At 39.0% G+C, this 27,202-nt stretch overlaps 1 protein-coding gene across 3 annotated transcripts in view; it reads left to right on the top strand.

Moving 5' to 3' along the window:
- The first annotated feature begins 229 nt into the window (after nt 1-229).
- The window catches only part of CHERP (calcium homeostasis endoplasmic reticulum protein), a 30,610-nt gene continuing 3,637 nt past the window's right edge, over nt 230-27,202 (top strand). Inside the window, exons 1-13 of one of the 3 annotated variants that reach the window (XM_031947963.1) lie at nt 230-367; nt 668-841; nt 5,192-5,388; nt 5,586-5,723; nt 6,519-6,670; nt 10,327-10,438; nt 11,039-11,128; nt 11,892-12,186; nt 15,303-15,484; nt 17,877-18,273; nt 20,183-20,421; nt 25,906-26,039; nt 27,017-27,103. In XM_031947963.1, the coding sequence (XP_031803823.1) occupies nt 343-367; nt 668-841; nt 5,192-5,388; nt 5,586-5,723; nt 6,519-6,670; nt 10,327-10,438; nt 11,039-11,128; nt 11,892-12,186; nt 15,303-15,484; nt 17,877-18,273; nt 20,183-20,421; nt 25,906-26,039; nt 27,017-27,103 (2,222 nt within the window). In that variant the 5' untranslated portion in view covers nt 230-342. Of the gene's footprint in view, nt 368-667; nt 842-942; nt 971-5,191; nt 5,389-5,585; nt 5,724-6,518; nt 6,671-10,326; nt 10,439-11,038; nt 11,129-11,891; nt 12,187-15,302; nt 15,485-17,843; nt 18,274-20,182; nt 20,422-25,905; nt 26,040-27,016; nt 27,104-27,202 lie in introns of those variants that run through there. The other 2 variants (XM_031947962.1, XM_031947964.1) reach the window with 2 other exon arrangements.

Genomic DNA, 27,202 nt, shown 5'->3' with positions numbered 1-27,202 from the left:
ATCCAAAGTAGAGAAGCACGGTAGAGGCAGATAGCCCTCGAACCCAGGTCTCTGGACCTGGGGATTTAAAGGGGGAAAGGCATTGAACAGCAACGGACTAGTCATTTCCCGCCATCTGCCCAGATCCCCAAAGACCGGAAGCCCCGCCCTCTCCAGATCTCAGTTCCGGTTCTCCATGGTGATGGTCGTAATTCATAATCGGAAGTAGTCGAAGGTCGTAGATCGTTGCCGGAAGTGGCTTGGTGCGTCGCAAAAGTGAGGTGCGACACTTCCGGCCGGCTTCTGTCTCTGGCGCGGGGAGGAATCGTGATCTTCCCGAGGACGTTCTCCGGCTCCGGAGCCATGGAGCTGCCGCTGCCGCCTGACGGTGAGTCGGGGCCCAGGCCCTGGGGGTCCCGGCCATGACTTCCCATTCCCATCCCCTATCGAGCGCACAATCTCCAGGATCCCGTCTCTTCCCGCAGCCCCGCCCCCAGCGTACCCGTTTCCCGTGTGAGCCCCGCCCCCTCTTGGCGCCTCAGTTTCCCCTCTGGACCCGCGTCATTTTCCCCACCTCCAGAGAAGGAGGGTGGAGGGTGGAAGGTTCCGACTCGGGGGGGAGTTTCCGCCCGCATATGTTCCTCCCCCCACGTTTTCTCTGACCTATTCTTTTCTGTCTGGGCCCCAGACCAGGAGCTGCGAAATGTCATCGACAAGCTGGCCCAGTTCGTGGCCCGCAACGGGCCAGAGTTCGAGAAGATGACGATGGAGAAACAGAAAGACAACCCCAAATTCTCCTTCCTCTTCGGAGGCGAGTTCTACAACTACTACAAGTGCAAGTTGGCCCTGGAGCAGCAGCAGCGTGAGTGGGTCCAGACATTCTTGGAACCAGTGGGGTTTTGGAACGGGCTCTGACGCGAGTGGATTGTAACAGCCTCCTCCATTCATTTCAGCGAGTATTCATTAAGCATCCACAATATGCTAGTGCTTTGTTAGTACTTGATATATTTTATTTTAAATACTCCTCTGAGGTTAGAAAGAAAAAAATGATCTTCCATTCAAGAAGCTTGCATTCTCCTGGGCCATGCAACCTTGACACATATAAATGAACATATTAAGGAGGAAGCAAAAATTGACCAGTGGAGATTAAGAAAGATTTCCTAAAGGAGGTGTCCTTGAACCTCTGAACTCAGCTTCAAAGGAAAGTAGGAATTTTATGAAAAGGTGGGAGTTCATTTTAGCCTGAGGAACAACTTTTTGAAAGGCTTAATAAGCATTTATTAAGTACTTTTCTATATGTCCAACACTGCTAAATGAAGGGGATACAAGAAAAGATAACAATCACTGTCTTCAAGAAACTCAAATCCTAATCAGGGAGACAAAACATAAATGACAAAGTACATTCAAAAATATGTTTAGAGGATATAGAAAGTAATGGAGAAGAGACTAGCCACTGGGGAGGAACTGGGAAGGGCTTCCTGTAGAAAGTGAGATTTGAGCTAAGCTTTAAAAGGAAGCTAGAGAAAAAAAGGAAGAGGTGAGGTAGGAGAACTTTCCAGGCATGGGGAAAAATCAGTGCAAAGGTATCTAGATTGGTGATGAATGTTATGTTTGAGGAAATGTCAGGTAGACCAGGCTTACTGGAGCATAGATTGCAAGGATAGGAGTAATGTATAAAAAGATTGGATGGTTAGGAAGAGGCCAAATTATAAAGAACTTTATATGGCAAACAAATTTATACATGGTCCTGGGAGTGTTCTGATATTAAACATTGAATTTGAAGAACAACAAATAAGTCAGTTTGTAATATTTAGTGTAAGAAGGTAAATAATATGAAGCATGTTTGGGAAAATAAGCTGGATCCAGAATGTTAATGGCATTAAATTTCAAGCTGAAAAGTTTGTATTTTATCCTAGAAGAACTCTGCATTCAGGGGATTTGGGGAATCTGTATAGAGCAGGACTTCAGCTTTTTCTATTTGCAATTTCTTTTCACTAGAGAAATTTTTATGTGATCCCTGGTTTGTAGATATATAAAATAGGACTACAAGTCAGACATTTACTGAAAATAAATCATAATTTTGTGATACTCCTCATTCACTTCTATGACCCCATATAAGATTACAACCCACAGTTTAAGAAGCTTTGGTTTGGAGGATTAGAAAGGGAGGAAAACTGGTTTTAAGGGGATTAATTAGGAAGTTATAATTCAGGTAAGAGGTAGTAAGGACTGAGCTTGATTGATAGAGATAAAAGGGAAGAATTTTAAAGATGTGAAAATAGTACTGATTAAACATGGGAACTTAATGGTTATGAATGAAGGAGAATGAAGTCAGGGATGAATCCTAGATTTTGACTAGTAGCTGAGAGGATTGAAGCATCCTTACAAGACATAAAGGAAGTTCTGACTGAGAAGTGAATTGAAAATTGAAGATAATTCTCTGGCAGATATTTTAAGCTGGATATTAGAGAGAAAGCTGTAAATATGTTGCAGTAGACTATAGCTGAAGAAAAGTGTAGTGAGGATGAAATATATGGAACTGGGAATCATTGAAATAGAAATTGTAATTGAATTAGAGCTGAAGAAAACCTAAAAAAGAAAGAAAGAAATGAGAGTAGAATCAGCAAAGCTGTATATGGCATATATACTTAAATCAGTAGATTTTTGATCCAAGCAAAAGAAACTGAGAAAGATCATTCACATAGGTGGGAAGAGAACTGATAAAGAACATTGTAACAAAAAACCTAAAGTTTTTTAGGATTTAATTAACATATGGAAAGAAGGGGCTTGAGATGCCAGATTTAAAACTTAATCTTACAGGTGGAAAGAAAGGGAGGAGAATGATAGGTCTAGAGTCACTGGGAGTAAATGGTGAGTCTAGACTTACCAAACCAGTACTCATTCTGCTATACCATGTCCTCCCTCAAGATGGTCCTTAGGTTCAAAAAGCTTTGAAGAGGTTAAGAAGGATGAAGACTGAGAAAGGGCTATTAATATTAGCATTTAGGAGACCATAGCTCGCCTCTAACATGGTCTCAGTTGATTACAGTGAGATCAGATTCAAGGACTGGCAAACTTAGTTGTCTTTTTCTAAAAAGTAGGTTGAGTGGGAGGAGAGGTCTAACAGATGGCAGCATCAGTGAAGGTTTTTGCTGATAGAGGAGACATGGATATGTTTGTATACTGCCATGAAAACATGTCACAATTAAGAATGAGAAGAAAGGATCAGAACCCTAATCAAGGTATCTGCCATAGGTGAGGACAATTTGGGTCAAGGCTACTACTAGAGGGATTTACCTTGACAAGAAAGGCCTGTTCTTTACTGTTGTTTGTCATCCATTTCGAAGAGGACCACTGATATCAGCAAGGTGATGTCTTGAATTGCAAGTAAACTGGATTAAGTGAATGAGGGCTGTGCAGAGTCATCATTCTCACTCTACTCCAAAGTTATTTGGGTCTAGTGGCAAGACATAGATTACTATGATTTGTGATGGCCCCAGTTAAAGTAGGAGACACTGGCCTTTTTTTAGCTAAAGTCTTTCCTTGGTCTCTTTGTCTAGAGCAACACCCTTTCAGTGATTAAAAGATTATCATTTATTCTCAAAAGAATAAATCTAGAAGGGGAAAGTCCTAAAAATTTCTGACTAGAACAGAAACAATTGCTACTTACACACTCAGTCTGAGCCATCAAAACCTAAATGGTGAGGAAGTGAGGCTTGGACTGAGACCTATTATTAGCCAGAACTATTGTGATTTGGTGTTAAGGTATGATTAGGTAGCTTCACTTGAATCCCAGTGGGCTTTTATCAAAGCCTGGTTTTTCAGAGCTATATTTTAAGAAGTATAAATGAAACTTTGAGTGAAAGGGTTGATTGTCCCATTTTTAAAAAATCAAACGAAAATAACAAGGATAAAAAATAAGTAGGGGAGAGAGAAGAAAAAACTATTAAGCCCCAAGATATCTTGGAAAGTATCAAAAGCAATCAAAATTTACATTCTTTTAAATAGAGCACCCACATGGAAGGATCCCCATGTGGACAGGAAGAAGGAAGGAGGTTTGTTAATTCATTCAGGAAGTGCTTATTTAGAGCCTAGTAGTGTATGGTTTTACCTTTTTTATTGATTCGAAAAAGGGGAAGGAATTGATAGTACTACAGATTTTTCTTAACCTTGTAACCTTTATACTTTAGTAGTTTCTCTGATCTGATAGTAAGTTCTATTTAAATTATTCCAGCTCTTAGGACCAATTGGAGGTGATGACTGTAGTTTATGAATGGAAGTCTCCGTTATCTCAAAAATATATCATATGTATATATCAGAACTGATGCCTATGCAAAGGAATTTTGATATACAGGGTTACATGTTTTCTGTGTTTTTGATCTACTTCAAGAAAGGATTTGAAATGGATTGCTTTGTTGAAGTATAGTGAGTTGTCCATTACCTTTCCTAGATCTAAGTTTCTTCTTAGGCAAAATGAGAGAATTAGAGTAGATATTCAGTTCTAAATACTGTGAAATTCTACATTTATGGAACCTTGAAAAAGGCCTTTCTCCTCTGTGGGCCTCAATTTTTCTTTTTTTTTTGGCTCCCTTTGTTTCCTTTATTTAGCTATAATCAACATTATTTTTTTTCCCAATCTGGGACAAAGGGCAGCGGCACTGGGCTTTCCTGGAATGCAGCTACTGACAAGAAGATGCCTAATTAGGAAATTTAATATTTTCTAGGCTAATGGGAAGATGTGGAGTGGGATGGGAGTGGATGCCGTGAGGCTAACCTATAAAAGATAGGACTAGGGCCTCAATTTTCTATCTATGAAAAGAATTAGTTGGGTGAGATCACTTGTAAGATCACTTTCCAGCTTTAACCTCTGAACATAAGTCTTGATTCCTAGTTTCTTCCATCTGTGACATTACATTGGCATGGTTGAAGGCTGGGGATGGAGTAGGGGGAGAGAAAAAGAGACCAAAGTTGACAGGAAAAGATTCATTTGCAGGAAGAGAAAATCTAAAGTAGAGAACAATTAGGGGTGGAAATTTTTTTAATCTATTCATGTCTCTTTGATAGTTCAAATAACTTTCTTTTTCCACAATCTTTGAAGGAATCCTTTTGGTATAGAAACAGAATAAATTTCAGAGCAAAACTGAAGAGAAGAATGGAAAGACTGAATATTTGATAATGGAATTTTTTTGTTTTATCTTTTATACCCTGGCAGTGATATGCAAACAGCAGACCCCAGAACTTGAACCTGCTGCCCAGATACAGCCCTTGCCACAGCCTTTGCCACAGCCCTCCTTACCACCAGCTCCAACCATCAATCCCTCTCAGGGAGCCCCTTCTATGGAAGAACTCATTCAGCAGAGCCAGTGGAACCTACAGCAGCAGGAACAGCATCTTCTAGCCATGAGACAGGTAAAGTTATGTTTCTTTGCTAAAATATTGCTGGCTCCTCACCCTCCCCACAACTTTCCCTCCTCCTCTTCCAGTGAGATTCACCAGTTCACCAGATATAGGTGACTCTTTCTGTTTGCCACCTTTGATAATAGTCCAGCTTTAAAGAAATCCTTGTATCAAATGAATGAAAATGTCTTTGGTCTGGTGGCCTTTAGGAGCAAGTTACATCTGCAATAGCCCATGCAGTGGAGCAGCAGATGCAGAAACTACTGGAGGAAACCCAGCTGGACATGAATGAATTTGATAACCTGCTACAACCAATAATTGATACGTGCACCAAAGATGCAATCTCTGTAAGTAAGAGACTCCTCCAGGAAGTGTGCCTGGACTGATGGGTATTGTCACTTTGAGACCAAGCTTTGGATCACTTACATTTCTTTTGGCTAGAAAGGAGTTGTTCATTCCTTCAGTCATTTATTGGATTTGTATTCTTGTAGGAGGTTCTTCTGTTAAGTCACAGGTGTTTCATTGGTTGGTCATTCTGATGACAAAGTGACCATTTATTCCTTTGCTCTGTTTTGAGAAAAAAACGAAAGTGGAGTAGGCTGCTTTATAAGGATAGATTCTGTGCTGTTGGGAAAGGTTCAAAGAGACCTTGCCAGGAATTTTTGCCTGAATATGATTTGGTGTGGTTGAGTTCTGGTGTCATCCCTAATTCTGAGACATCATCAGTGTAAAAGGAAGAGCATCAGATGAAAATTTATAATGAAGGTTTGGATGAGATTGATGACACTTGGCAAAAACACTTCACTCTCTCAACCTATTTTATCCCTTGTCAGTTCCAGCTGACTGGCATATGCCTGGATAGGGGATATGCCTGGGCTTAGACTGACATCTGAGCATGGCCTACATATAGCATTGAGCAGGTTGTTGGCCTCAGAAACGCTTCTGTGCTTTTCAAATGTGTACATCATTTAGAAGGTTACTGCCATGACTTACTTCTCCTAAGCACTTTTGAGGAAAGTGTTTGTAAAATGTGGTGCAGGAAAGTGACCTAATCCTCACTGTTGCCATGATGATTCTAAGTGAAGTTTTAAGAATGTTTAAATGTCTAATTCAATTGACAGTTATTAAATTGGCATTTCTAGGCGGGAAAGAATTGGATGTTTAGTAATGCCAAGACTCCTCCACACTGTGAGCTGATGGCTGGCCACCTTCGAAATCGGATCACTGCTGATGGAGCACATTTTGAGCTGCGATTGCATTTGATTTACCTGATCAATGATGTTTTGCATCACTGGTAAGTGCTTTCCTTAAATATATTTTCTAGATTGTCTTCTGGGGTACTTAGCTCTTTTACACAGATGTACATTTACCTGTAAAGTTCTCTGGTTTTCTGTTGTGTACCATTGTGTATCATTCCGTTTATTGTTCTCTGCCCTTCTCAAATCCCCAAATCTAACTTTTATAAATCTTGAACATAATCTATAATTACCTTATTCTTATATTTAGATATGTATATATACATACAAATTCAGATATAGCTATATTATCCTTTTGAAGATATCTCCTTTTGCTGGCCTAGCCTATGTTCAGACTAATTTGTTATTTGGATCTGTTTCCATCTGTATATCTCAAAGTAGTAGGGGTCTGGTGTCTCAAAAGAGGTTGTTATTAAATCTTTAATGTAGAAAGATCAGATCAATGGGATGCATATGTCTTAGCAAAGATTGTCCACCCTCTGGATCCCTATTATAATGAATTATGTGCATGTGAATAAGTATACTTTTCCAAACCATTCCTTAGATGTTGCCTTTAATAGAGTGCTAAGATCTTTTATTCTCTTGACTTTTCACAGTGATAATTCCTATTCCTGAATCATCTCCAGCATCCATTTTTTCTTTCCTTGTTCAGTCTACTATAGCTCACTATTAGAAAAAACCACTACATGGATAGACCTCACCATCTAAAAATTCCTTCAGCTTTAAGTAGTTTTTATGCCCTGGAATCCCTTTCTCACTCTTTAATATCATTCCAGTCTATCATTTTTCTGGACCCTGATTCAGTCTTACAGTGTGTTACCTATCTATTTGTACTTGTATCTGGAAAAGATAAGGGAATCCTTTATTTCTATCTAGTTTTTCTTGTATAGTTGTATGTTTAACATTTTAATGGTTTTATCATTACTTTTGTTTTCATGTCATTGTTGTTTCTCCTTAGTAGTTCTCATTAACAATCCTTTGTTGCCAAAAAATAAAGAGGGCGGTGGAGTTAGGGAAGACAACAAAGCAACTGTATCTGACAATAGAAACCACATTTTACATTCAAAGTTCCAACATCTCTTCAGAAAAGGAGATAGGTTTCTTTAATAGTTCTCCATACATGATTTTCAGTGTATATTTTTGAAATCATTACTTAGATTCCTTTGCTTGTTCTTTCTTTATCTTATATTACTTCTTAAGAGTTATCCTTCTGAATTCTTCATAATTTTAAAATTATGTTCAATAATTTTAGTTCAATAATGTTCATTATAGTTCATTATAATTTAGTTCAATAATGTCTCATTGTATACATATATAGTGATGTGTATCACAAAATAATTGAATTTATTAGCAATAAACTTTTTTTAAGCTTTTCATATAAAATATATCCTTCTGCTACAGTCACTTGTTTTGCAGAAATTAAATTGAGTTCACAAGATTTTAGTATATGCTTCATTAGGAAAACACATCACAATGGATCTATTAAGTGTATATAATAAATAGTCTATTATTTCTAGTCTTGTTATTCCATAATATTTTAATGGTATTTAAGTCATGCAAGTTCTCATTCCACAGCATTCTTGTTATCTCAATATCTTGGATAAATATTTTAACTTTTGTGATATAGCATTACGCAAAAACATATATTGCAGGATTCCATTTCCTTTGGGGAATTTCTGTAATTTGAGAAAATTCTCATCATGTCAATATATTGATCAGAATTTATCTTTCTCTCAGTAGAAATAAGACTTTCAGATCCACTGGAAATAAAAATTTCCTCAATTTTTTATTTGGGGGAAGGAGGATAGCAGTCAGGAATGTGGATGTTTTACATGCTGAAAGTGATCAGATTTTACAAGATAATTTGGATTCTTAAAATAGCTTCTGTATATCTTGAATGAAAACGTGAATTTCATCAGTAAAGGATTACCTTTTTCCATTCATTAGTACTCCAGTCTTTGCATTGTCTTGCCTGTGAAAATTTATTTTCTTGGGAATAGTTAGCAGCTGATTTTTTCCTAATGTTCTGTCCTTTCAACCTTAACATACCTGTGTAGAGGAGTGAATGATCAAACCCAACTTAAAATCTTTGTTTTTTGAAGTTGAATTTTAAATTATTTTGTAGTAACGATTTTTAAGTTGGGTTGTGTTTTTATCTTTCTAACAGTATAATAGAACTTGTATAATCCCTGAATCACTTAGCTTTCTTCTCTACTTTATACCTTTTCCTATCTCCCAGCAATGGCTCTGTATTAGGTCCTTGAAGAGCACCCTTTAAGTAGACCTTTTGCACATTTCCTTGAAGTAACAACTGTTCTTTCAAATTACAGAATTTAAGCTGAAATTTAAACTGAAAGAGAGCATTGAAATATGTTTATATTGCACAAGATCCACCATTCACCTAACTGAGCTAAATGAAACAAACTCAGCTATGGAGTCATCTAGTCATAGTCAAACAGCCTAAGTTGGCCCAGTGTCATTAGAAGTACACACGTGAACAGTTACTGCTACATAGTAAAGCCCTGTAAAAATGATGGAAAGTAATGTGTGTGCCTCAGTGCTTCTCTTTGTTCAGCCAGCAAACTCATTTTGTTTCTACTTTTTTGCTATCTTATAGTGTGTTACAAACATTATGTATAGAGTTTTTCTTACCTGGGGGATGTGCCCTGGAGTGGGATTGCTTGGTTAGAGGGTTTGATTTTATTCAGGTAATTCCAAATTTATAATCAACTGGTTGTACTCATTTATAATTCCATCAACTTCATATTAGTGGACCTGCTCTCTGCTTTTTCAACATTTATTATTTCCATTTTAAAAAACTGTGTTTGCCACTTTGACAGGTATGAGGTAGAACTGCAGAATTGTTTTAAGTTTTATTTCTCTTAATAGTTTGGAATGGTCACCCATTGATCTTACTTAATAAAACTTCTTATCTTTCTTATCTCTTGGCATATGACTCTTATCCTCATATAATTATAAGAATTCCTTCTAAATCTTGGATTCTGGAATCTTACCAGAAATATTTAACGCAAAGATTTTTTTTCCCTCTTCTTATTCAAGGCTGTTTTGATTTTGTTTGCATGGACACCTTTTAAGTTTTGCATACTGAAAAATCTGATTTTTTAATTTTTTTATATTATCTACTGTCTTTTTGTTTAAGCATTTTCATCACAGCCATGGTTGTGAAAGGAACTTTCTTTCTCTCAGGTTCGTTATCTTTGATCATATACCTTTTTGGAACATGTCATATGTGGGGTAAGACACTGATCAGTGTCTAATCTAGTTGCTACCAAATAGACTTTCTATTTTCTCAGGAATTTTTCATTGATAGATGTTTACTTCATTTCTTTTAACCCTCTTCAAGCTTTATTGTTGCCCTTTGTGTTTATATGAGTTGTTTCTGAATAACCTGACTTGTTCTATATCAAGCAAAAAAAAAAAAAAGGGATTTAAGAAAGAGTAGTCAGGAGGATAGAGTTAGGGTGGATCCCGACTGAGCAGTCTGCTTCATGCTTTAAGGACAAGGGCAATAAAGGGCCTCATCTCTTTTCCGGGAACCATAGTTCCCTTCCTCCATTTCTCTTGAAGGTATCATATCTCCAGTAGTTACATTAAGGCATAAGCCCTAATGCAGGAAACTTCTCTCTCTCTCTCTCTCTCTCTCTCTCTCTTTTTTCTTTTTTTTTTTTTTTAGCCAGCGGAAGCAGGCAAGGGATTTATTGGCTGCCCTGCAGAAAGTGGTAGTTCCCATTTACTGTACCAGCTTCTTAGCTGTGGAAGAAGATAAACAGCAGAAAATTGCCCGGGTGAGTAACTGTCTGCCTTTCTCTTCTTTCTTGGCTTTGATTGAGAAAGCCTGGAAATAGTGTTGTGATACAAAGGATAATTTCTTGGTAAGCAGGATGCTCTCAGAAAAACCTGAAAAGTCCTCCATGAAACTCGAGCAAAGTGAAATTTTGTGTACAAAGTAATAACAATGTTGTGGAAGATTAGCTGTGAATGATTTTGCTAATCTCAGCAATACAATGATCCATGACTACTATGAAGGACATAACGAAAAATGCTATCCATATCCAGAGAAAGAATTAATTGTGTCTGAATACAGACTGAAGAATAGTCCTCTTTTTTTTAGCTTTGTTTTTTCTTGAGGAGTTTCTTTTTTTTTTGGGGGGGGGGGGGAATCTGTTTTCTTTCACAACATGACTTTTATAAAACTATTTTGCACAACTTCACATGTGAGGGTAGATGTGGGGAGGAAGGGAGAGAATCTGGAACACAAAAGTTTTGAAAGCAAATGTAAAAAATCGTTTTATATGTAACTGGGAAAAATAAAAATATTAACTATTACCAAAAAAAAGGGATGATTTTCACCCCTGGTTGTTTCTTCCTACTCTCCCTCTACCTAGCTCCTCCAGTTGTGGGAGAAGAATGGTTACTTTGATGAGTCAATTATCCAACAGTTGCAGAGCCCAGCCCTTGGGCTCGGACAGTACCAGGTTAGTGTAAATAACCCTTCCATTTGCTTTTTTTAAATAACATGATCCAAGTAGATTAGATGCTGCTATCTCCACAATTGTTATTCATTTGTGAATGAGATCAGAAAACATCTCTCTCTCTCTCTCTCTCTTTCTCTCTTTCTCTCTCTCACACACACACACCTGAACTAGCATTGATTTCCATCAATGGCAGTGCAGTATTCAAGTGTTGTGAGCATGTCATTTATTTTTATAAAAAACTCATTTGTACACAAGTACAAGTATTTTCTCTTGCTTATGTCAAAGTTGATCTATATGGAACAAACTACTTGAGAGTTTATAAAACTAGAAAGAAGCTTTAAAACTAGAATACATCTGGGAATTTTTTCAAGATAAGTTGTGACTTGCTAATGAATATAGAGTAAGTGGGTCACCCAAGAGTTAGGGTGCTCTGTGGGGAACATGGGAGTTAGTAATAGACTGTCATTTTACAACAACTGGTGTGTTGTTTCGATCAGCTTAACTTATTTGAGGGGGAGAGTACATTTTAGCAGACTTAGAATCTAATTGACATCGAATAAAGAATCTTAGTGACACTGAATAGGAGTAAATGTAAGTCTTCCTTTAGGAAAAAGGAATTATTGGGAAGTTTACAATGATATAAAAAAGGAAATGGTGCTCATGAGATAATTAAAAAGTAAAGAATGATCCCAGGGGCTGCTGTTTGGACACCTGTAAAAATGTCTTTTGGTTCATGTTTGACTTGTGGTTTTCATTGGTTTAGGCAACACTGATCATTGAATATGCAGCTGTGGTACAGCCAGTTCAGATGGCCTTCCAACAACAGATACAGACCTTGAAGACTCAGCATGAGGAATTTGTTAACAGCTTAGCTCAGCAGCAGCAGCAGCAGCAACAGCAGCAGCAACAGCAGCAACAGCAGCAACAGCAGCAGCAGCCACCCCCACAGCAGATCCAGATCCCACCCATGGAAAGCGAAGTGAAATCCACACCTCCCCCACCTGCCCCACCTCCAGCGCCCACACCTGCACCCTCTGCCCCTCCAACCACACAGCCAGGTGGGTACAAAGCTATTTGGGCTGAGCCACGGGTCAGGTGTTATTCCAAGACAACCTGTACATTACCCATTCCCAGAGACAGGCATCTCATTTCTGAAAGAGAGCATATAGTTGTCTTGCTTCATAGTTCTTGAAGTGATTGCTTGAAGTGGAGGAAGAAACTGTAAGGGAGAGAGTGATAGTAAGAACATTATTATCCCTATTTTGGAACTGAAAAAACAGGTATAGAGTGGAGAGGCATTTGTCCCCAAGTCACAGGGTCCATAAGTGGCAGAAACAGCATTCAAATTTTGGCTTTTTGATGCCATGCCTCGTTCTCTTTTCCTCTGACAGATCCACTGCAAATTTGTCTTTCTGCTACAGTTCAGGAGAGAGAGAACTAAAGACCTAATCTATTAAAAATTGTTTTATAGACATTTAAAAATTATTAATCAGAAGCTTGTATTTTAGAGTTTGAGGAGACTGAAATGTTTTTTTATTATAGCTTTTTATATTCAAAACATATGCATGAGTAATTTTTCAACATTGACCCTTGCAAAAATTTCTGTTTCAATTTTCCCCTCCTTCCCTCCACCCCCTCCCCTAGATGGCAGGTAGTCCCATACATGTTAAATATGTTAAAGATATGTTAAATACAATATATGCATACATATTTATACAGTTATTTTGTTGCACAAGAAAGATCAGATTTAGAAAGAAGATAAAAATAACCTGAGAAGAAAAAAATAAAAATGCAAGCAAACAATAACAGAAAGAGTAGAACTGTTATGTTGTGGTCCATATTCATTTCCCAGTGTTCTATCTCTGGGTGTAGCTGGTTCTGTTCATTACAGATCAATTGGAACTGATTTGGATCCTCTCATTGTTGAAGAGAGCCACATCCATCAGAATTGATCATCATGTAGTATTGTTGTTGAAGTGTATAATGATCTCCTGATTCTGTTCATTTCATTTAGCATCACTTCATGTATGTCTTGAGGAGACTAAATTTGATGTGGATATATATGTGCTCCTTGAACGTACAACAGATGACTTGAATTCTTTGTGTGTCATTATCCTGTTGTATAAAATGAGAACAGAGGATCTTATGTGATTTTAGGGCCATAGCCCTATAAATTCTTCAATTTACAGAGGATGAAACTGGAGCACTGAGTGATTTTGTTACTTGCCCAAGGCTACCTAACTAGTGTTTGCAGTAAGATTTGAACTATGATCTTCTAGACCTAAAATATAGCCCTCTATGAGTCAGCAAACATTTAATTAGTGCTTGTTGTGAGCAAAAAAGAAACTCACAATGTGATGTGAAGATGTGAATGGATAATCAGGGAGGGCACTAGAATTTAGGGTGTTGAACAAAGACTTCTTGTAGAGGTTATAGGAGCTTGAAGAAAGCTAGGGAAGCCGAGAAACAGTGTTCTAGAGAGACATTCTGGACATGGAAGCCAGCCCTTGAAAAGGCTTGGAGCAGAGGACAGTGAGATGACACAATGGATAGAGTACCAGCCTTGGAGTTAGAAGGACTTGTTCAAATCCAGCCTCAGAATTTAACAGTAGCTGTGTGATCCTGGGCAAATCACTTAACCCCAATTGCCTCATACCCCCCCAAAAAGAAAGAAAATTATTGGAGCCCCAAAATGGGATGTTTGTGTGAAGAAAGCCAGTGGATTGTAAAATTTTTAGAAGCCTGGAAAGGCATGGGGGCAAGTGACTAAGGGCTTCAAACATCAGAGTTTTATTTTTGATCCTGGAAGTGATGTTCCATTAGCAAGTGACATAGTCAGACCTTCAGCTTGAGGAAGATCATTTTGGTGACCAAATGAAGGACAAGACTATATTTGGAGAGAGGCTTAAGGTAGGCAAGAACACTGAAAGCCTTTTTCAATAGTCCAAGGTATCCTGAGTTGGTGGCAGTGTGAGTAAAGAGGAGGAAAAGATGTTGTAAAAGTGGAAATGATCAGTAGTGGCAGCAGATTGCATATGTGGAATGATGGTGAAGAGTTTGAGTGTGTTTGACCAGGAGCGTAATCGTCAGCACTCTGGACAGTGATCAGGAAATTCAATAGAGTCTAAGTGTTGGGGAAAAGAGAATGAGTTTTGTTTTGGACCTGTTGAGGTTGAAATGCCCAGTAGGCGGTTGATGAATAATGGAGTTAGAAGTAACTTCAGCCCCTCATTTGATTAAGAAAACTATTGTATTTTGAAGCTGTATTGTATTGTTAAGTGAACTGATTTCCAAGTGTATAATACAGGAATCAATCCAAATCTTCCCGGCCTCCAGACCTAGCATTTGGCCTTTCCTACCACTTGAGTAGAGACTTTATCAGCTTCAAATCTATCAGGCTTTGACTACATCATCTCAGATTTCTCATCTAGTCCTAAATGGTGAAAGCTCCAGGTTTCCTCCTTTGTAAAATGTGATCATAATATCTCAAAAGACTTTTTTTGGTACTCCAGTGGGAGACTGTATACTAAGTGATTGGCAGATTTTAAAGTGCTCTAGAAATGATCATTAACGTCATCATTGTGATTTAGGTTGTGTATTTAGGTTGGTATTAAAAAGAAACTTGTACTGTGGACTGGAGCAGTTCTGTACAGACTACTCCCAGGCCCACTCTGAATGGCTTTATTGTATCAATTCTATCTGCAGCAGGAGGGGAATTGGTCTTTTTCTTTATAAAATGCTAAAGTCTATATCCCTCTGTCTTGTCCTTCTTGTTCTTTACTTCTGCCTGCTGATGCCAAATAGACCAACTCTCCTCTCTTCACATGATACCCTTCAGTCATGAAATGAAAGATGTTTCAAGCTATAAAAGTGGAAAAAAGGAGATGAGTACAGAATCATGTGATTTTGTTACTTTTTAAGAAGTGGAATACTTAGGTATTCCAGAAATTGTGTTTCTCCAGTGTTTTAAAGACCATCTTTGAGCTTTTATTCACATAATTTCTATGGTAATAAGAGAATTGTGTTAGAAGCATACTGCATTAGGTTTTCAGGCATGATGTCAGGTATGGCCTCTGGTCATACCTGCTGATGCCTTTACATGTAGTCACTGTTTCTGCTTTGTTTCCAGATACATGGCAGCCTTATGTAACTGATTTTTTTATTTCTCCTGTAGATGACAACAAACCTCCCATCCCAATGCCAGGTTCTTCTGAATATGACGCTTCAGGGGGAGGCGTACAAGACCCTGCTGCGGCCCCTGGTCCAAGAGGACCTGGGCCCCATGAGCCCATTCCTCCCAATAAACCTCCTTGGTTTGACCAACCTCATCCTGTTGCTCCCTGGGGCCAACAACAGGTACTGTATCAGGGAAGAAGAGTTATAAGTGTCATGTTGTTGTTTCATTAAAACATTTCCTGGGTATTGGAACATTTGGGGAAGTTCATGAACATCACAGGAAATTATAAAATATGTTGAATCAGGAGCAGCTAGATAGCACTGTGGATAGAGCACCAGCCCTGAAGTCAGGAGGACCTGAGTTCAAATTTGGCCTCAGACATGGAACACTTCCTAGCTGTGTGACCCTGGGCAAGTCACTTAATCCCGATTGCGTCAGGGGGATAGATAAGATAGATAAGATATGTTGGATCTAACCTATTTTCACAGCAACCCCAACTTGGGTGTTCTCCAGAGAGGAGACATTTCTGAAAAGCTGCCCATTGGCAGTGCTCTTCTCTCAACCTCAGTTTTCTCATCTGTAAAATAATCTCTAAGAATCTTTCAAGCTCTAATATTCTCAGAGAATTAAGCTGAAATACATGAAAATGTACTATGTGAAGGATATTTTGGTTAAGTGCTGGAAGAGAAAATGTTCTCTTATGACATAGTCCTTATAGCCTAATATAGGAGGATGGAATGCATACAAAGCTAACCTTAGTACAAAATAAAGTGCAAGAATATTGGTGAGGCACAGAGCCTCCTGGGAGGTGAGTACAAATTAATAGGACATTTGTTAATAGTACAAGTTAATAGGACATTAATAGTAATTAAATGACCACATCAGGTAGAGAGGAAAGGTGGGACTAAAGAGAGATTAAATACCAGAGTTAACAGAAGATGTTTACAATTTAAGTTGCTTAAGCATTTTGTGAATGATCCAGGAGAGAGGAAAAGTGGGTATCTACTGCACTAATATCCTAACATAGATGAGGTAAAAGGTTGAAGGTTACAAGTAAATGGGTTTAGCACAAGAATAAGGAGAACCTTGTGGCAAAATAGAATTTGCAGTCTGAGTAATTGGATTCAGATTCTGATCTCTCGGGTTCATTCCAATCCTCTTTGTGACCAAAGAGTAGAAGGCAATAATAATTTTGTAGGGTGTCCTCAGTCTCATCTGTCAAGCAGGAGACTCTCTGGAAAGTTTGGAGTTTAGAGATATTTTAGGAGAAGGAAAGGTTTGGAACGCTTACTGATAAGAATTCTAAGTACAAAGGGGAACAACAGGGTCTAGCCAAGGTTATGTACCACTTCTGCCATCCCAGGTTGTAAAGCCCCGATATTCTGGATTCTAAAGACCCTCCCAGCTCTGACACCTTGTGTGTTCTAAGGGCTCTCCCAGCCCTGACCTCCTGGGTTCTAAGGGCTCTTACAGCTTTGACATCCTGGGTTCTAAGGTTTCCCAGCTCTGACACCCTGGGTTCTAAGGGCTTTCCTAGCTCTGACATTCTATGTTCTAAGAACCTTCCAAGTTCTGAAATTTTACCCCCTTTAGGAAAAAAAAATTAAAACATTCATTTTAAAATTTTGAGTTCTAAATTCTTTTCCTTGGGATATATGGAACACTGACTCCTTGAGTCAGGGGAACCATATTCTTTTTCTCCCTATAGCCCTTCCATCCATCAAGAGGGCAAGCAATGTACGATCCCTTTTACACATAAAATCATTCAAAGCATATTTCCATATTAGCCTGTGTTGGGGGCCTCCCTCCTTACCCCCCCTCCCCCCCCCCAAAAAAAAAAATAAAGTATATTCTGTGACTTCTGATTTACCATTCTAGTACTGTTCAGTCATACCTGATTCTTTGTGACCCCATTGGGGGTTTTCTTGGCAAAGATACCAAAGTAGTTTGCCATTTCCTTTTCTGGCTCATTTTATATATGAGGAAACTGGAGCATGCATATTCGGTTAAATGATTTTTGCCCAGTCTGAACTCAAATCTCCACTCCAGGCCCAGCCCGGTGCATTATGGCGCCACCTGGCTGCCCTAGTACCATTCTGTTACTTAAGTTTTAATCCTCCAAGAATGGGTGACTTTGTGATTCCATTGATTAAATTCAAAAACTTTTCTTTAGTTTAGAGATATTAGTTAGTCATTTTTTGTGAGTTGTTTTGACTGATAATTTGCCCTGTGGCTATGTGTGGTAATGAGCCTCATCTAACTCACCTAACTTAAGTGAGTATCAGTGGCAGATAGAAATATTATCACTGTGTTTATATTTGCAACTATTCCAGCTATGTAAAATTAGACACCTTCACACCATGTTGAGGCAACAAACTGTTGAGGCTATGGTGAGCCCAACTTAGTAGGCCTATCAAAAATATATAAATGGACTAAGAATTGTGAATTCCAAAACTTATGTGTAAAAACATATGTGCCTTTATTCTCTCTTAATTGGCTTAAAAGTAGATTATGTTATTACATTCTTTATTTTTATAGCCTCCTGACCAGCCTCCTTACCCTCACCACCAGGGACCTCCTCACTGTCCTCCGTGGAACAACAACCATGAAGGAATGTGGAATGAACAGAGAGATCCAGGGTGGAACAATCAGCGAGACCCTCCATGGAACAACCAACCAGACCCTAACTGGAATAATCAATTTGATGCCCCTTGGAATAACCAGCATGAGCAGCCTCCTTGGGGTGGTGGTCAAAGGGAACCACCCTTTCGGATGCAGCGACCACCCCATTTCCGGGGACCATTCCCTCCCCATCAGCAACATCCACAGTTCAACCAGCCTCCTCACCCCCACAACTTCAACCGCTTCCCACCACGATTCATGCAGGAAGATTTCCCCCCTCGACATCCATTTGAGAGACCCCCATACCCTCATCGTTTTGATTACCCTCAAGGAGATTTTCCTGCTGGTGAGTGACCCATTGATAATACTCTTATTATTTGTTCTTTCAGTTGGGGATGATGGAGAAAGCAGATATGTTTTTTTTTTTTTTTTTTTGCTGAGGCAGTTGGGGTTAAGTGACTTGTCCAGGATCACACAGCTAGAGGGTGTTAAGTGTCTGAGACCAGATTTGAACTTGGGTTCTCCTGACTTTAGGGCTGATGCTCTATCCACTGTGCCACCTAGCTGCCCCCAGATCTACTATTTTCAAAACACAGAAATTAAAAAGTCCAAGCTCATCGGCTATTAATTCTTATGCCCACAGAGCAGTGTTGGGAAGGGACTATCCCTTCAGGTGCAGATCCAGTTGACAGTATGGTAACTCTAGGGAGAAGCTTATCAGGAGAACCAAGACTACCTAAGTGGAATTTTTTTTTTTTTTTTAGCCATATTACTAACATAAGATCATCCGCATAGGGTTTGAAGTGGTTAGGTATTTTTTCAGCAGAGAGAGTACCCATCTCTGTGAAATCAGAGCCCTTAAAGTAGTTAAGCAAGACCTTTCATACATAAATTTTCCAGTACTTCACAAAATCTGATTGGGTATCCCTCCTCTTCCTCCTACCTGTGTTCAGGTCCCTATTATAACTGCCTCTCTGCAAATTTCATCCATATTATTCTCATAAATCCTCTACAAGGGCATTTTCTTATCATTAGCTAAGCTTGTGCTAGGTCCCCTTACTACACTTGAAGTTACATGAGTAAGAGGCAGAAAGAGGTGTTTGAAGTACATGGGATTTCCCACCAGGGCACCAAATGCAGGTCCTAGCTGGGTGACCTTTGGCAAGTTATCTTTTCTTCAAAGTGAAGTGACCCAGTTAGATGGTAGCTTTCCAGCTATTCAAACCAAGAGAGCTCTGGGAAGTTCTCCAGTGTTCTTCCTTGAAATGAGTTCCAGGGAGGTGACTAATCTTATGTGCCCAGAGCAAATAGAGAATATACATCAAGCATCCTACAGCTCTTAAAGGATTATTCTGTAAATGGAGCCCCTGTTATGGTGCCAGGGTAGCATAACTACACCCTGACATGGCTTTATGGATGTTGTTCCATTTAGTTCTTACCCCAACCCTGGGAGGTAGATAAAGAATGGGAAATCAGAAGAGGACTAACCTGTATCTAAGGCAGGATTTGAAAGTGAATCTTCTGACTTCACATCAAGCACTCAGTCTATTTCATCACTCAGCTAACTTGTATCAGAGCCAGATCTAGGTTCAAATCCTGGCTGTACTGACTCTGGTGAAGTCACTTATACTCTCAAGGCTCCAGGCAACTCCCTGAGATTCTTAAGTTGTATAGCAGCAGGTACTGTCCTTCATTGGGAGCTCCCTCTTCCAGGAAAGACACAGATCCAGCTCAGCCTATTATCATCAGGTCATTCTAATCAGTCCCAGCCCTGTTGGTTCTAACCTGTGATTTCTTCATAACTAGACTTTGACAAAAATAGGACAGAAATCCTCTGTAAATTCATCCAATTCAGCATTCATTTATAGTAGTGTTTCTGAAGAATTAAATGTTCCTTATAACAATGTTCATCTAATGATCCTTTTGCATGCTAAGCATCTTAATGACCCTCCCTAACACAGTCAGATGATGAGTACTCTCTCTAGAGGACACAGTTTATCTTTTCTTTCTTTCATTCAGTGTGACATACCCACCTTCCCCAGCCAGCCTGAGATATAGAAAGTGGCTGGAGCTGTATACAGGGATTGAGTTTAGAGCTGAAGTATATGAACATATCTGGAATCCATCCAGAAATGAGGATGGCGCCTTTTTAGCAAGTTATTGCTTTTTTGGAGAGCTTTTTGTTGAATAATGTACTATTTATTATATGGTCTCTAATAGCCTGTAAGTTCTTATGTTTCATCCTTTGTGTGTAGAGATGGGACCTCCTCATCACCATCCTGGCCACCGATTGCCTCATCCTGGGATCAACGAACATCCCCCCTGGGGTGGACCCCAGCACCCAGACTTTGGGCCTCCCCCTCATGGCTTCAATGGCCAACCTCCTCACATGCGAAGGCAGGGGCCTCCTCACATGAATCATGATGACCCCAGCTTGGTCCCCAACGTCCCATACTTTGACCTACCTGCTGGACTGATGGCTCCTCTTGTGAAGGTAAAGTGGCAGAACTCAGAAATGCAATGAAATTCTCATTGCTCTGGTCCATTTCTGGGCAGTGTTGCTGATCTATCTCTGCCCTGAGGTTTCTCTCTTTTACGTATGTCCATGTGCCACTTCCTCTTTTAGCAGTTGCTTCCTAATTTTGCTCCTATGAATGTCAACTTCATTAATAGCTATTTTGAATTCATCCTTTACTTTTCCCATTGTAGTTTACCGGGTGGACTTGACTCAGGTATCTTTTTAAAGTGTGATGAGAGACTTCTCAGCCAGGAGCTGCTGCCAAAGCTGGATTGGTCTGTGAAAGCATTTGCCTTCAGTGACTGTTCATCCCTTCCTCAGTTGCATAACCCACTATTGCCTTTAAACTGCTTTTACTTTTTTGGAAAATTCACTGCCACAAACATTTGTTAAATGCATACATTTAAGGGGCTAGGGCCCTGTGCTTAGTGCCCAGCTGAGGGAGATAGAAAACTAAGTACAACTGTCAGTCACAGTGATGGTAACTTGGTATGGTTCGAAAAGGTACTGTTTGGAGTTGAGAGAACCTGTGATCAAACCTTGGCTCTGTTTTTTATTACCTGTATAGCCCTAGCCAAGTCAATTAACTTTTCTGGACTTCAGTTTCTTCCTCCATAAAGAGAGTGCTGAACTAAATGTGTGCTAAAGGATCTTCCAACTCTAAATCTTTGAATCTCTGACCTCTAGTCTTTTGCTTATCTTGTTCCTACACCTGGAATGCCCTTCTCCCTTTCAACTGTTCAATTCCTTCTCATGCTACCTTCCCCCCATCTTCCATTAACACCACAGTCTTACTTATTTTTATAGCATTTTGTTTTTCACTCTAATGCATGTGATATATTATGTACTCTTCTTCTTCTGCTAGATTGTAAGCTCCACTAGGGCAGAAACTGTCTTCTTTAAACTTGGTATCTCTACCAACACTTAGTACAGTTCTCTGCATAACATATGCACTTAATAAATGTTTGTTGAATTTAATTTAATTTTGGATGCCCTATTTAGGAGGGTTATTGAAAAACTGGAGAGCATACACTAGAAATTGAGGAACTGGGAATGGTTAATCTGGCAGAGAGGCAACCTGTGTGGGTGAGAACTGTCTGCAGTGTTTGAAGGGGGGGGTCAAGTAGAAGACCCCAGAGGCCAAAACCAAGAGCAATGGGTAGAAGTTACAAAAGGCAAATTTAGTTGTCATAGGACAAACTAAACAACCTGAACAGTCCAAAGATCATGTGGCTCCTTTTGGGAACAATGGGTTCCCTATAATTTCAGGTCTTCAAGAAAAGATTCCTTTTCAGGTACAGGCTGGACCATTTGGCCTCCATTTCTTTCCAACTGAGATTCTTTCATCCTGTGAATTGAATCTGGTGCCATCTTTGCTCTCTGGAGTTTTGTTGTAATGGAAGTACAACACATATACAAATATTCATTATAACAAAAAAACAGATTAAGATAACAGTTATATAGCACTTTAAGGATACTGCAAATCACAGTGCTTACACTCACTTTGTGAGGTGGGTATTCCAAGAATAATTGTCCACATTTTACACATGAGGACACTGAGGTCCAGACGAGTGAAATGACTTGGCTAAAATTCATGCACCTGAGATCAGAGTCCAGCCCAGGTCCCTTTTCATTCCCAACGTCACTGTCCTTTCCTCTATGCTTCATTACCTTTCTAAAGAAGTACATCAGGTGGTAGACGAGAGACTGTCATCTCTGTCAGGTCAGAAAAAGGAGGGGTTATGTCCAACCAAAGGATGAGGTTAGGCTTTGTGGAGGAAGTGCCCTGAAATGGCCCTCAGGTTCTTCATCTCTACAATGTGAGCTTTGGTAACATGCTCCCTCCCAACTCCAGCTCTGTGATTCTAGATGCATAAAAGTTTAATAACTAGAGATGAAGGAAGGCCAGCAGAGGGAATATAGTGACACATGAGAACAATAAAGGATATGTGCACTTGTCCAGTTGGTGCAACTGTAGAATACATGATAAGAAAGATTATGAGAAAAAGCTGGAAAGGGAGTGCAGTCTCCAGGAAGACTTTTCAACTTTGCTTAGTCAGCAGGCAGTAAGAAATCATTGAAAAGCAGAATAGAGGAGGTGATTAGTATAAAAGAAAAATTAATTTGGAGCCTTAGGAAATATTCATCAGACCAATGAGGAAACTACTAGTCCAGGTGAGTGTGAGTGGGGGCCTGAAATAGGAATCTAACAATAATAAAAAGATAAAACCAAAAGGGAAAAAGATAAAAGAGCTACCTTCATTTCTGTTTAGTTCATTATTTTTCATCACTCCTGTATTTTATTTTCAGCCCTAATATTGTCAGAAGGACCATCCAGGTAAAGGCTCTGAAAGCCATCTTAATTGCAAAAGTATGAGAGAATTCCTTAAGTTTCAACTCTTCCCCATTATATTGTAAACCTCTGCACAGATTGCAGTTAAGGGAGTGAGGACTGTTGGTTGCTGCTCTCACCACCAGGCCAGACTGTCTTCGGTACCCTGCATGGCACTCCTGCCTATCTAACAAGTTGTTAGACATGCCCACACCAGTGTTGTTCTATAGTTATACTCAGGCCATTCCTGGGAAGGCATCATTGTAAGAGATTCTAAGTGCTACTGAGCTGTAAGATGAAAGGTATTTAGTTGGGTGAGAAAGATGATAAATACTTGCAGTGGACGAAAAAGCTGTGAATATGGAACATTGCTATCCTTTTGTATTCAAAGATGGTGTTTACTAACAGTGTTTCTGGTATCAAAAAGAAGCCACACAGCTAGCAGAGCACATAGTAGGTACTTAATAAAAAATACTTGTTGGAAAAATCTGACTCTTCCTTCTCCTTTACCCTATATATAAATTAGTTGCCAAGTCCTGTTGATTCTCTCTCTGTAATAGCTTGTTCCTCAGCCTCTTCCTTTCTATTCCCAATGTTACCAAATTAACTTGTCATCTTACCATCTGAACTCCTCCTGTATGTTACTCTCTTTGATTGGTTTTCCAGTCTAGTCTCTCCCCAGTCCAGCCTTCATAGGCTACTAGCATAATCTCTCTACCATATAGGCTAGTCTGGCTACATCTCTCCCCTACTCTAAAACTCAGTAGTTGTTTCCCATTGCCTTTGAGACAAAATGCTGTTGCATACTCTGGCATTCAAGACCCTTAAATTTTAACTCGTTTCAGCTTTATCTCCTGATATTCCCCTTCACAAACTATATTTGAGCATTTTCTGTCTTTACATTATTAGCCCTTGTCCCCAGTTTCACTCACAGAAATCCTTTCCTATCTTCAGTAGCTATCTTAACTACCACCATGTCAAAGAATTCTGTCAAAAGTTAGAGGAACCAACAAAGAGAACCAAAAAAGAGAAAATGGTTTTTTATCTGATTCTAACCAACAAACAAACTGGGACTTGGATAACAATATGGATTTGGAGCACAGCATATTTCAAAGAATTCAGAAAAAGGATAGTTAGGATCCTATGGACTAAAATTGCCCAAAGGAATTTGACCTAGTAGATATGGGAAAGCCAGAACAAAGTCTGAAGGTACAAAGAGAAACAGTTCTAGTATGGAAGGGGAAAGTCATCTAAAGACATTAGTATCCATGCATAGGGAACTCACCAATCAATTTAGTGAGATTTTGTAAAAATGTGCAGAAGAGGAAAGTAAAGGTGAATAACAGGGTAACCTGAGAAGTGATTAACAGTTTCAAGGTTAGTGCCAGGAATGTTAAACCTCAAAGGTTTCCTTTACCCAAGTAAAGCCATGGGTAACGAATAAGGCTTTTAAAATTTTTCTTTTGATCAGCAGGACAAAACTTTTGCTTAGAATAATGAAAACAAAGCAGAGTTTATTTTCTGCTTTTTTTTTTTTTTTTCCTCTGCTAAGGAGATAATCTGTGTATGGAAAATGACAGAATAAACATAGCTAGGGAGGAGTTAATATCTAAGCTAAGAAAATTAGAACCTGTAGTTTCCCAGGATGAGTTCAGATCACCTGGCCTAGATGAACTACATCCTATGAGCCAGTGTTCCAGATAATGGATATAATGGGAAGAATTGGGGATATACTGAAAGGCTGAAGGACAGATGGCCTCCTTTTTTTCCCCCCTTCTTTTAAGGGAACAGAAAGGGTACAAGCCAGTGAATTTTGACTTGAGGTTCTTGGCAAAATTCTATAATTTGTTATGAAAGCAGTAATTAGTGAATAACCACAAAAGTGATTCTACAGAGCCATCCAGAATAGGATCTAGTTGATTGGGTTACTCTATTGATAAACTAAGGGAATATTGCAGAAAATTCTTATCTAGATTTTAGTAAAGCATTTGACAAAGTATCATTCCGTTCGTGTTGAAAAGATGGAAGAGCATGGGACTAGTTACAAAGTGGATCATTAAAGGTGTGATAGCAGCTTGAAAAATTTCCAAAGGTGTCAGAAATCTGTACTAGATCTTATGCTGTTTTACACATAGCCTGCTTATTAAATTTGCAAAATTGAGAGGAAGTAGCTAATACACTGGATGACATGATCTAAATGTTACTAACAGACAGAAGTTAAAAAAAAAAGAAATTCTGTATGAAATTTAATATCTTACAGATTTTAAAAAATCACTTTCACAATATTGCTATGTCTCTGATGGTATGAAAAATTACATGATTTTCCTGAACTCCCAGTTCAGAATGAATGGACAAACCTGATATAGCAACAAGAGGTGAATTCTGCTTTGAATCAGCCCCTTCTTGAGGCTTGTTTTCAAGTCTGGGAACCACATTGAAAGCTTCACAGTGTTCCTGGAAGTACAGCTAGGATGATGAAAGCCCTCAGATTCATGCCATATGAGGATCACATGGAACTTGATATGGAGGGCAGGGGAGGGGACCATGATAACTGTCAACTATTTATATGAAGGACTTTTATCTAGATTAAATATGTTCTGCTTGGCCCCAAAGGATGGATAAGAAAGAAGTAAAATTTAATTTTATTTAAAGGGAAAACTTTCTAACAGGTAGTGTCATAGCAAGATGGAGTAGGCTGCCTGGAGAGGTAGCAAGTTCTTCTTCAGTCAAGGATTCCAGGCAAAGACAGTTTGATTGGTCCTTCATGTTCTGTTTAGCTTGGCCTAGGTGGCTTCCGAGGTTGCTTCAAGCTGACATTCGTGATCTTGATTTCCTCTTCCTCTTCCCCTTTGCAACTTGGAATTAATCTCTCTCCTTGTCTCTTGTATTACGGCTTTTGTCCTCTCATACGTATGCAGTTATCATGTTCTAATTCACATGTTATTTGTGTGCATGTTGTAGTCTCTTGTTAAGCTGTAAGCCCCATGAGGGTAGGACTGTCTTGTTCCACCATTCTTAAGAGTGTAGCAGAGTGCCCTACACAAGGGAATGCTTAATAAATGTTTATTTGAATTGACTTGGCAAATGAATTGTGTGGTGTATCAAATGTGTGTTTTTATCTCCTGCAGCTAGAAGATCATGAGTATAAGCCTTTGGATCCAAAAGATATACGTCTTCCACCCCCCATGCCTCCCAGCGAGAGGCTCTTGGCAGCAGTGGAGGCATTTTATAGTCCTCCATCCCATGATAGACCTAGAAACAGGTAAGGGTTGGTATGGTGTAGTCACTGTGGCCCAGACAGAGGAGATTCTGGTCTTAGCACTACCACCAATCATTCATCTGACCTTCGGGAAATCAGCTTATTTCTGTAGCTTGGTTGGGTTATTTAGAAATAAAAGTGATGGAAATAATAGTGATAGTGATTAATAGCAAGCCTTCTTACTGCACAGAGTAGTAGAGAAATCAGGGGAGAGCTGAGATATTTTTACAGAAGAGAGAAATTTAATTCAGCCAGGCCTGAGCTCTAGGTATAAAAAAGCATTTAACCCTTTAGACTATTCCCCAATTCTGTCAAACTAAGCTGAAATTCCAGTGGTTCTCCTTAGTCTTTTTAGTCTAATATTCACTCAATGTTTTATTTATTATTCGACCTTTCTGCTTTATCCTACCTTTGTTTGCATTTACTGTCCAATATGCTTCAAAACCCAATTTTTCATTGAAGCTCTCGTGTCATGTATCCTATAGGAATTTTTTTCTGACTGAGTCAGAGAAAAGTTAATCCCTTCCTTCTGACTCTCTCTTGCTTTTCTGACCCATCCTGAGCACTTAACACATTCTGCTTAAGTCTGATTTTATCTGATTGTATCTAGAGTCCATACAACTACTTCATAATTGGTTGAACTGGATTTAACTTGCTGGATTAAAATGAAAAAGATGAATAGTCTTTTGAACGGTAAAAATTAGAAAGTACTTGATACTTCAGCCATTTGCTAAATTATTTGAAGCTAAGAGCATCTAGTTCTCCAACAAACTACAATATGGTAGAAGTTTTTTCTATGTAAGAGTTTCTTTGGGGCTGCTAGGAATGATAATATGGTATGGCCTAGGATATTGGGGACCTCTGATCCAGATTTTGCATACTCTATAAGTTGGTTTTTTTTTTGTTTTTTTTTTTAAATATGGCATCTGAACAAGAGATGCTCAGAATTAGTTTTTCAGGAAAATATACATGTTTTACAGTGAAGGCTGGGAACAGAATGGGCTGTATGAGTTCTTCAGAGCAAAAATGAGAGCCAGGAGGAGAAAAGGGCAGGAAAAGAGAAACAGGTGAGAACTTAAAATAATTTTTAAAAAAATTTCTGATACCTTGAATTGTATGTTCAGACAAATGGTACTCCTTGGGCCCACTGACACATTTAAAGTAAG

Source organism: Sarcophilus harrisii, chromosome 1 (assembly GCF_902635505.1).
Source record: "Sarcophilus harrisii chromosome 1, mSarHar1.11, whole genome shotgun sequence".
In the NCBI taxonomy this organism is placed as follows: Eukaryota; Metazoa; Chordata; class Mammalia; order Dasyuromorphia; family Dasyuridae; genus Sarcophilus; species Sarcophilus harrisii.
Note: the sequence above shows the minus strand (reverse complement) of the source record. Positions and strands in the feature narration are given on the sequence as shown.